Source organism: Nicotiana attenuata, unplaced genomic scaffold (assembly GCF_001879085.1).
Source record: "Nicotiana attenuata strain UT unplaced genomic scaffold, NIATTr2, whole genome shotgun sequence".
NCBI classification, from domain to species: domain Eukaryota; kingdom Viridiplantae; phylum Streptophyta; class Magnoliopsida; order Solanales; family Solanaceae; genus Nicotiana; species Nicotiana attenuata.
In genome coordinates this window covers 11,975-22,701 of record NW_017673617.1, presented here as the reverse complement: position 1 = coordinate 22,701, position 10,727 = coordinate 11,975, and the positions used below count along the sequence as shown (strand labels likewise).

Genomic DNA, 10,727 nt, shown 5'->3' with positions numbered 1-10,727 from the left:
GGTTAATTTTACCTCCATCTTATTGCTGGAAAGTTGAAAGTTGATTCTCTCATCCAGGCGCCCTTGAATCTGCAAAGAAGCTTGATATAGATGTCTTGGTCTAATTTAACAATGCAAACCACCTTTCTTTGATTTCTCTACCTCCTCTGTCACTTCTACCTTGTCTTCCACTTAAAATTAGAAAAGATGAATATGTCAAGGAATGTGAACTTTCGACTTGCCCATGAAATGAGAATTAGACATGGCTTGCTTGTCTCTTTTGGGTGCATTGGCGCCAATGAGGAAATAGAGATATATAAATTATCTCTGTTTGTAAATCATGGAAAAAAGAAAAGTCACCTACATAGTTCACTTAATTATATATTAGTGAACAACTGAATCCAAGAAAATTGAAAAATGAAGGAATAAAAGAAGTCTTTTGATGAAGTAATTTGTTTCGTTAAAAGAAAAGGCATCAAGAAGATGCTGTATTTCAAGGAGCTTAATTACAGGACTCGGAAATACAAAAGAATAAAGTGAGTTGCTTGCCCCTATACAATGTCTCAGTCCAGGACAAGAGTGCTAACAAACTCCAAAAAGTGTCCAGTACTAATTACTACTATTTACTGGGGACAATTTTGCCCAGCAAAAAGAAGTGGTAAAACATTTGGCTTTAAGTGAGTGGTTTGGAGTTGAGATTCCGTCAAAACATCTTCAGTTTCTCTCATTCCATAGACACCAACAAATAACTGCAGGGATCATAAGCCAGATATTTTTGATGGATTTATCAACTTTCCAAAGACTCCAACTGCCTCTCTCAGATTCTGTGGCATGACCCAACTTATCCTAAAAATGCAGTAGAACATGCTCCATATGTGATATTATCTCATTTTCTTCTGTTTCATAGTGCTTATTGTATCAAATTCTCCTTTTGTGCAGAAGAACAGCGTGTGCACGATCAGAAACAAAGCAAATGTTTGCTGTGTTCAGTTTTCACCTGACTCCAGTCATTTTCTGGCTTATAGCTCCGCCGATTACAAGACTTATTGCTATGATCTTCGAAATACCTCAGCCCCTTGGTGCGTATTGGCTGGCCATGAGAAAGCTGTTAGTTATGCAAAATTTTTGGATGCTGAAACGCTCATTTCTGCATCCACTGACAACAGCCTGAAGATATGGGATCTCAATAAAACCAACTCAAGTGGCTATTCAGCCGATGCTTGTGTGTTAACCCTTAAAGGGCACACCAACGAGAAGGTTGGCTATTATTAAACTTAATGATACTATTACTGCTTTTCGCTGTCAGTGTACGAGTTGACATCTTCTCTTTTATTATCAGAACTTTGTGGGGATGTCTGTGAACGATGGATACATAACATGCGGGTCAGAAACAAATGAGGTATGTTCCTGCTCCCCGTTTTAATGAGGAATGTATCAATATGAATCTCTTCTATTCCTATGATTGAAGATCGGACCTAATAGGAACGGAGGGTTGAGGTGTTAAGTTTTACTCGTACTGGGATATATGCGGTCACATATCATTGACATTGATAATTTTGATTTGATTGATCAAGTTATTGGATGTCCTACATTTTAGGTTCCTTAAACTGAGGTCTGAGTATTTTCTGTACTAGACTTAGGGTACGCGCGATGCGCGTGAATCCTGTCTCAATGAATATAAATTTATGCATTAAATTATAAAATAAAATTGTAAGTTCCTAAAGATGATCATTATATTGATTGTGTATAACTAAGACAATAATTAAAGAAACTATCTTAGAAGTCCTCAACATCAATAATTCAACTTAAAATTTGTTCCAAATTTATAATTTCAGAATTTTAGTTTCACGGGCAAGAACCTTAGTAATCTAAATAATCTTGAAGGATACAACTTACAACATATAAGCAGGTACCTAATAATCTACAAACATTAAATAAACACAAAATCAAAGTGCAATGATAAACAAAAAAAGACATTAAAAAAGAAGAAGAAATAAAGCCAGCTAGTAAGAGAATCTACAATTGAAAGCTAGCTTATAAACCCACTCATATTTAGCTAGATATTGTGGATTAAAAATTAAAGAATCTCATAAATTATCTCGTTAATTTTGTGCCTTTTATTTGTTTTTGCTCAATATTGCTCATAATTACAATAGTGCATTTAAAATTTTTGTAAGTTAAAAGTATAAATATTGAATAATATTATTAGTACTAGTCTTGTATATTTTTAAAAAGTGAACTATCTACGCTATTGTCCAAGAACCCATACCTCTTCTTTCTTAAATCTTTTTTATTTTTCCTTTATTTTATTAAACTATCATTTATATATGGTTTACGTGTAAGACTTATACAAAGTTCGAAATGAAAAGAAAAAACAAAGTTTAACTTTCTCCATGGTTCAAATAAGAACCAAATCAATAAGTAAATTTTAATTTATTTAAGCTCTTAAATATTTAAAAAATAATTAAATAGCTATTAAATGAAGTATTTCTAATAATATTTAACATAAAATTGAGGGACCCCCCCCTCTCTCTCTCTCTCTATATATATATATATATATATATATATATATAAAGACCAAGTTTAAAATGAAAAGAAAAAGCATTTGCTTTAAATTTTAGTCCTTTATTGTAGGTAAATATTATTAAAGAATTCACGTAAAGCGTTATTAAATAGTATTCCATTGGGTGTATAAAACTCACGTTTTCTTATTAATTAATATATGTTATGATGGCCAAAGGCTGAAAATTAGGACTTCTTACTTAGTTCAATAAGGAAATATTTAATAACCAAAATTTTAGGTGATTTAAATACCCTAAATATTAGGAAAGTAACTTAAATTACAATTATGTCCAATGTGAAATTTATTTTTAGAGGGTAAAAAAGGCGAATGACATTTCGCTAAGAGCATTCGTGCTTTTAATATAAATATAGATAGATGTTGCAGAAGAAACACATCTGCTAGCCATTTGCGACACCATTCCCTCCGAAAAAAGAACCGCTGTTGCTGATTACAATTTCCTCATTTGAAACCATGTTTTTCTTTAGAAAGGAAAAATTGTTTAACCCACTTTCTGTATTTAATAGGAGCATCTCTAAAAGAGATTATAACCTTCATGCTGAGAATACAGAAAATGCGAATAGACTACTGTTTGTGTATTTATTGCACCAATTTGTTATACTAAGCCACATTGTTATGGTAGACTATATTTCCTCGACTGCTTTCTTTGACCCAAAGCTACCTTTTGGCTGCTAAGCAAGGAAAAACAAAACTGTTGGAAATTAATTTTCTTGCCTTTTTGCCCATCTGTTCTGGAAAGTACAGAAAAGCAGCTGAAACTTTAAAAAAAATCCTGCGCCATTTCGTGCAAAACGTGTACGAAACTTGAAGATTGGTTTGTTCTTGTATTACAGTTTCCTTTTTCTTTCAAACGAATGCATTCAGAAAATGATATTTTTTCCTTTACTTTTTCTTTGCTGTAAATCTCTCAAGAAATTAATTTTTATGCCAACTTTCTTGACATCCAAATGAGGTGAAATGGATAAACATACAGAAAAAGGAGAAGACTTTTCTTATTACTGGCTTATCTCTTTCCTGCAGGTCTTCTCTTATTACAAATCTCTGCCTATGCCTATTACTTCTCACAAGTTTGGCTCTATTGATCCAATCTCTGGTAAAGAGACTGATGACGACAATGGGCAGTTTGTTTCAAGTGTTTGTTGGAGACGGAAGTCAAACACGGTTCTTGCTGCCAATTCCAGTGGCTGCATAAAACTACTAGAGATGGTTTAGATGTGGACCAGGTGAAAAATTGCAGCCTTCAATTGCTCCTTCCTCCTCAAATGTCTTGGGAATCTTTGTGTGGATCATGCTGAAATGCAGCTGTATGATTCCTTGAGAAATTCTGGGATATCTTCTCTAAAAGTATTAAGGTTAAACTTGGGGAAGGCACCCAAGTCTGCTCAATCTGTCTTGACAACTGTGGGGTTGTAAGATCCAAAAAGTTTAGGAAGCTGAACAGAAACCAGTAGTATGTTGAAGGAGTCTGCTGGAAAGGCAGTAAACGCTGAAATTACTCGCTTAAGCCTAATATACTGTAGCGTTTCCAAAGATGCTTCGCAAGTGTCTGATAGGTGGAGAAAGCCATTTCTGCCACCTGATTGACTGAATCTTGAGATATCCCCTCAGAATCGATGCAAGCACAGTAGTGATGTCCTCCATATTTTAGAAGGATCAGGGTGTAGCTGAGTGCACTGTCCATCATATGAAATTGCAGTCAAGATAAATTTTGTTGGTGTGTGTGATGTTCATTTGTACATTCAGATAGATACAGCAATTGTAAAAGCATGTGTTACAGGATCAGTTTAGTTGATGATGAGTTGGTTGTACATGTCATAATTTCCTTCTTACGTAGCAATATATAGGAAATTTGTACATTAACTGTCAAATGAATTTTAATACTTAGGCATTTCTTTGTGCCATATTGGGGTACAGATGACAAAAATTTGTTGTTTTTATCTCCATTGATCTAATGGCATAAAATAGATAAATCCACAGTAACATATTTATTAAAATATGCAGGTCAAAACTGCTTCAAGTGAAACCAATTTCATGTGAATGGAAGTCTCCAAAATATGATTGAGAAATGTGAATAGCAGATTTTCTTCCTGAACCTAGCAGTTGTAAATGGCTGAACAGCATTCAAAACCTGTGTAATCCAGATGAGTACAGACCTCCAAAAAGTCAAAGAATATATATCCAACAAGTAAAAAAGTTAAAGGGTAAACGTAATATACAAAGTTAATCCATCCTTTGCATCAAAATTTTGAGCTGCAAAGTTGTCTATCAAATTTAAAATGAAAACCATATGAAACATTGTCAACTGTTGTGAACTCATTGGTTGTTGCTATGAGGTTTCTTTGGTCTATGTGGGCTCATAGCTGAGGGCAAATGGCACTCTTGGTTTACTCTGGCACAGCGCGAACATGGATTTAATGGTGATGCACTTGGGGACTGATATCCATATCCATTTCTATTTGAAGTGATTGCTGGTGATCTTGGAAATGAAGTAGTTTTTGGTGTTTGTGTTGGAGAAGACATTGTTGATGATTGTATTCTCTTAACTCTAGCTGGTGAAGATCTTGGCGACGAGTCCATCAGTTTCTCTGCAAAAAGCCATTCAATTTATGTTTATGTTAAAGAGTCCAAACTAAATAGTCCCCTAACAATAACAAGAAGCAAGTTGAAATCTTTGTAAGCCAAGGGATATAAGAGCTAACCTGGTGCAGTGCTACTCTCTTTATCCTGTAGTTTTTTGTGCAGTGTAGCTTTCTTTACTGATACCTTTGAATTGCTTGGTTTGGATGCAGTTGTCTCAGAATTCTCGGATGACATTGAGCTTTGATTGGCTTCTGGACTTGATAACACTTTCTTCTCTGGATTCTTGGGTTTTATTCTTTTCGACAGAGTTTTCCTTTGTGTAGAATCACCACGAACGGGCTTGACATTGGCTGTTGACAACTGCTTCTTTTCTGGGATTTCGTTACATTCTAGTTCCTGATTATCAGATGAACTTTTCTCCTCCGGAATTGCAGACCTTACTAATTTCAGATCTGGTGCAAGTTTCTTTTCTTGAATCTCAGAACTAGTTAATATCTGATCACCTGATGAATTTTTCTTCTCTGAAATCCCTGGAGAGGCTAATTTCTGCTCGGCTGCTACACTCGATGAAAGTTTTCTGTCACCCGTCTTAGGAGACATAGCATTCTCCTGGTTTTCTAAAAACTTCAGCTTTTGGTTCTTCCTCATTGATAAAATAGTCCTCTCGGGTGTATCAGTCCGCGGTGAGCACTGATCGCCTGATGGTGTTAGTATTGCTTTCTTTTCCAGAATATCAGCAAAAATTGTCTTTTCATTAGCTACTGCCACTGGAAGTTTCTCTCCTGGACTCTCAGAGCAAAGTGACATTTGATCGAACGAGAAAACTTTTCTAAGTGGTGTCTCGGAGATGACTGACCTCTGATCCAAGAATCTTGAATCTTTCCTCTCTATTATCTCAGAGCAAACTGACCTTCGATCACTTGGAGCGAAAAAGAGATCATCTATTGTAGCCATATGCTCATCATCACTCTGCATTGATGCTGTCCTGTGGCCCGAAAAACCATAATGTGATGAATCCCAGTGCTTCTCTTTAGAGTTACCAGAAATTTTCTCTTTCTCAACAAGTCTATAAGCAAACATCTGGAAAGGAATTTGTGATACTGGGGCCAAACTAATACTATCCTCTCCCGGGAATTTCTTTGAGTAGCTAGCCTCGATTTCACAATAGTCTACGAGTGGAGGAGGGCATTCAGGTTGGCCATGTTCTGGATTTATGACAAGGACTTTCTTGATATAATGCAATATTCTGCATAGAGAAGAGAAACTTGGGCGAAGATTTGGATTCGTTTGCCAGCATTTTCTGGTCAAGTTTGCGAGATATTTAGGTGAAGGATATGGAAAGAGAGGTCTCTCTCCTGTTCTAATATTTCGAGCCATTTTCTCCCCTTGCAGATGTTCATCGAATGGAGCTTTCCCCGTTAAAAGCTGAAAGCATACCATCCCATAGCTATAGACATCAGCTTTCTCTGTGTACTTGTAAGTGCATTTGCTTTCCGACTTTTCTTGTTCAGCCAAAACTTCTGGTGCATACCATATGAAAGAATCAGCAGCATTGGAATTGGCCGCTTTGTAATTACTCTTAATAGAGGTTAACCCTAAGCCTTTGACTTTTGCATGAAAATAACTCTCCGCGGAAGAATTTCTTGGTTTGAGGAGCACGTTAGATGGATTCAATTCTCCGTGATAGATCTTTCTCGAGTGCAGATACTCCATTCCTCTAGCAATCTGAAGCATAATATCAACTGCAACCGGGATAGGAAATGGTCCTCGCTTCCTTTGGCCGGAATGCTCTTTTATGTAAGTGAATAAACTTTTGTTCATGAGCTCCATAACAAGGTACCCTTCTTTCCTTTCTTCATCATAAAAACCACAATGATATTGCAGAATGTTGGGGTGAGAAAGCGATAACACCAGAGAAATCTCATCGACTAGTGGTTCAATTAGCTCTCCAAAAAAGTTCCTCAAAGCAAAAGTTTCTCCTAACCAGTTAATCTCCTTAACATGTCCTCCCCACGATCCTAGACGCCTCTTCACATGATAATCGCTTGCTCCAATCAAGATTGAACTAGGCAAGAGCATTATTTTGTTGAGTTTTTCTGATCCATTTAGTTTCTTGAGCATCAAATCAGCCAGCCTTTGCTCGTTTATCGCCAAATTTTCTGTTTTCTTTTGCCTTATCATTTCAAGAAGATACCATTTATCTTCTTTCCAAGAACTATCCAATTCATTGCATATCTCTCTAGTGACTAAGTATTGTTTCCCAAACATCCACTGAAAAAACCTCGGATCACACATTTCACCCTCATACTTCTTGGCGAGTGCAGTTCTCCTCTTCTGCATATCTTCCTCGTCGAATCCTGAGATTTCTGCAGCTGTCTCAATAGCCTCAATCACAACAGGGAAACAACACAGCAAGTTATGGATATGAAACTCAACACAATCCTTGTTGAGATGTAAACTTATGGCTTTCCCCCACCAATCTTTCACATCCAAACAACTTTTTATGTACATTTCGCCTTCTTTAAAGATCCTATGAAGTTCTCTCATTGGATGTTCAAGTGCTTTCCACTTTGTATTCCTCTCATTTAACCTTAAATTATGTCTGATTCCCTCCAAAATTGTATCGAAAGCTTGTACATACATGTCAAATAGAAGACAACATTGCTTCTGATTTATTTGAATGTCATGTTTCAATACCATTAGAGCCTTTAGGCTCCCTACTACCTCACCAATCTGCCTCAATTGATCCATCCTGCAGTTTTACAGGTGCAAAGTTCAAGAAAACATCTCCTGAAATAGAAAATTTGAGTATGCTTAAAAATACCAACACTAGTAGAGATTGCATTGCATGAAATAGAAATGAACATCAATTAATGATATTAATCATGGCCTAAGACTAATTTAGCATTAAAGCTGGCAAGATTAGCAATAAGATTGCATCATATGGAGCAACAACAACAACATATCTAGTATAAAATCCACAAATGGGGTCTGAAGAGGGTGGGCTATACGCAGAAAATTTACGGTAGAGAGGATGTTTCTGATAAAAAAGAAAAGGGCTGCCCGGTGCACGAAGCACCCAGCGTACATGCAAGGTCCGGAGAAGGGTTGCACTCCAAAAGAGTGTGATGTAGGCAGCCCACCCTGACACAAGGGTCAGTGGCTGATTTCACGGCTCGAACCCGTGACCTATAGGTCACACGGAAGACAACTTTACCGTTGCTCCTAGGTTCCCCTTCAGAATGTTTCGGATAGAATTAATTAATTTGAAAAATATGAAGCAAAAAAAAACTTATGGAGTGAAACTACATACCTAACACCAAAAATAGGTAAAAATTGTTAGTTATTCATGAGTTGGATTTGCACCTTGGAAAAGCGAAATGCTGATTTCTATTAGATTGGAATGAATCCAATAGAAACTCAGCACCAGCCCATATTTTTTTTATCTGAACAAGAAACCGCCTTTCTGGTAAGAAAAAACTGGATATGATCAAATTATAACAATGTGGTATTAAGGAAACAGGCCAAGAAACTTATGAAATAAGGGCAACCAATCCAAAAATTTCTCAAACTATGGTAACATTTAAATTACCAAGGTGATAAAATGTAGGTTGGTCTAAAAATGACAAAAGAAACAGTGATTTTTAAGGTTAAATTTTCTGCTAGATTTTTCATATAATATTACGAGATTGTTGGTTTCTTTTAGCATTTTTCTTGCCAACCTGAAGAAAATGGAAAGGCTGCTTCCTTTGGAATTCAGAGTTAGAAATGGCCGTTGACACAATTCCGTTTCTTTTGGGGCTGATTTAGTTTGGACATAAAAAGTTTTTCACTTTTTTTCGAGAATTTTTTATTTTTTTTGATATCAGTATTTGGTTATAAAATTTTCAATTTTCGCTTGAAGAGCTGTTTTCCAAAATTTTCACTCAGATCACTCAAACTTCAAAAGCAACCCAAAATATACATGTCCAAACACTACTCTAATTTTCAAATACCATTTTTACTTGAAAAAAATTCTCACTTTTTTTTTGAAATTTTGCAATTTGTTTACCTCGAAAATACGAGTAACAATTAAATATAATTTGTGGTTTTAAATATACGTTATTAAATTCAATACCAATTAATATTCAAGAAATATGAGTTAGAAATGAAAGAAGTAAGTGAATCAAACCAATGTTACTCAGCAGTGGTGACCTCGAGCTTAGCGACCTCGAGATGGATTAAGAGCAATAAAGTAAGAACAATAAATGTAAAGGACAATTCTGATGAATAGTAAGAGAGAAAAGTAGGATAGTATATTCTTGCCAATGATGAGATGGATCTTACAAATGATTGGGGTCCCCTTTATATAATAGGGGAGCCCTAGATAAGGTATATTTCTATTTACAGTAAGGTAATTCTTGGTACAACTGTCTAACTTCCTAGTACGAAATAGTACAATCCTATTCCAGGATTTGCGCCATGATCTTGGGGACGTGGCAGGAATCTAGCCCATTATGTTACAAGTCCATAACGGTACTATTTCGGGGTCGAGCATACTCGGCCTCAGTATACATCGTGCTCTGTCTTCGAACTCGGGTCCGGTCCCTCGAGCTCGAACTCAATCTTCCCTGAACTCAGGCTTTGGACGACCTCTCGAGCCTATAGATCGAAGGTATACGATCTCGACCTTATACAGATAGTCCCCGCGTTTCTTAGAGTAGGTCGAACGATTTGATCTTCAATGCTCCGATGCCTCGGCCCCAATGCCAACCTCATGATGTCATCGGCTGAAGTGACAGAAAGGTCGCTTTCGTGCAGTTCCCAAAGGTCATTAATTGGAGGCGGCTGACGGTCGGCTATTTGGCTTCCCCAATACGCTTGAATAACCTTTATAAATAGGCCAACTTCACCATTTCACAAACTTTACTTCTCTAATCTTTTCAAAATTTCATTAGCTCCTTCAACTTCTCTGAGTTCATCCTTCTCTTTAGTTTGCCTTTACTTCATCATCAACCCTTTCTCTTTGAATTTCGACACCATAATGGCTAAAACATCTAAATTCGTTCCTCAAAAAGAAAAAGCCTCTTCATCATCGCGACCGACCTAAAGTAAAATGGTAGTGCCACCTCGTATCGAGGAGTGTATTCCCCCGCCGTGTGAATCAACTTTCGATTTTAAAATCGAGAAACCTGTATCGACACCAAGCCGATGTGAACCCATGTCTCAATACATTTGTTTGATAACCAAAGATGAGCTCCAACAGGCGAAAAAGGACTGCAACTGGGAGAACAAAGATGTGGTGATCCCTTCCCCTGAAGAGGACATTACTACTCACAAAGCAGGGTACTTAAGCGTATACACCTACCCGTTCATGCTGGGCCCTGCCGATCCAGCTCTGGGTCCCATTGACCCAGTTATTCTTGATTTTTGCCAACAATACCAAGTGACGCTTGGCCAAATATTTCCTTTATTCTGGCGCATCGTCCATCTGATCAGATTCTTCTCGAAACAGGTCGAGGGAATGCCTTTTGCCCTCGATCATCTGATCAGGCTATACAGTCCTCGTCTCTATCGAGGCGGCCTAATAAAGCTGCAGCGCCGACCC

At 37.0% G+C, this 10,727-nt stretch overlaps 2 protein-coding genes across 7 annotated transcripts in view; one reads left to right on the top strand and one right to left on the bottom strand.

Annotated features, from left to right (window-relative positions):
• The window catches only part of LOC109216869 (protein SPA1-RELATED 2), a 12,073-nt gene extending 7,612 nt beyond the window's left edge, over positions 1 to 4,461 (top strand). For all 5 annotated transcript variants that reach the window (XM_019381091.1, XM_019381086.1, XM_019381088.1 and 2 more), the window contains 3 exons: positions 919 to 1,236; positions 1,319 to 1,378; positions 3,581 to 4,461. In XM_019381091.1, the coding sequence (XP_019236636.1) occupies positions 919 to 1,236; positions 1,319 to 1,378; positions 3,581 to 3,772 (570 nt within the window). In that variant the 3' untranslated portion in view covers positions 3,773 to 4,461. The remainder of the gene's footprint in view (positions 1 to 918; positions 1,237 to 1,318; positions 1,379 to 3,580) is intronic.
• A 126-nt stretch (positions 4,462 to 4,587) lies between these two features.
• Positions 4,588 to 8,894, bottom strand: LOC109216870. Of its 2 annotated transcripts, none has more exons than XM_019381092.1 (3): positions 8,454 to 8,894; positions 5,260 to 7,930; positions 4,588 to 5,145 (listed from the first exon to the last, which is right to left on the bottom strand). In XM_019381092.1, the coding sequence occupies exons 2-3, from the start codon at positions 7,889 to 7,891 to the stop codon at positions 4,874 to 4,876; spliced, it is 2,904 nt and encodes a 967-aa protein (XP_019236637.1). In that variant the 5' UTR covers positions 7,892 to 7,930; positions 8,454 to 8,894; the 3' UTR covers positions 4,588 to 4,873. The 2 variants fall into 2 exon arrangements, with proteins under 2 accessions (XP_019236637.1, XP_019236638.1); XM_019381093.1 differs by having other exon boundaries at positions 5,260 to 7,892.
• Positions 8,895 to 10,727: the final 1,833 nt, after the last annotated feature.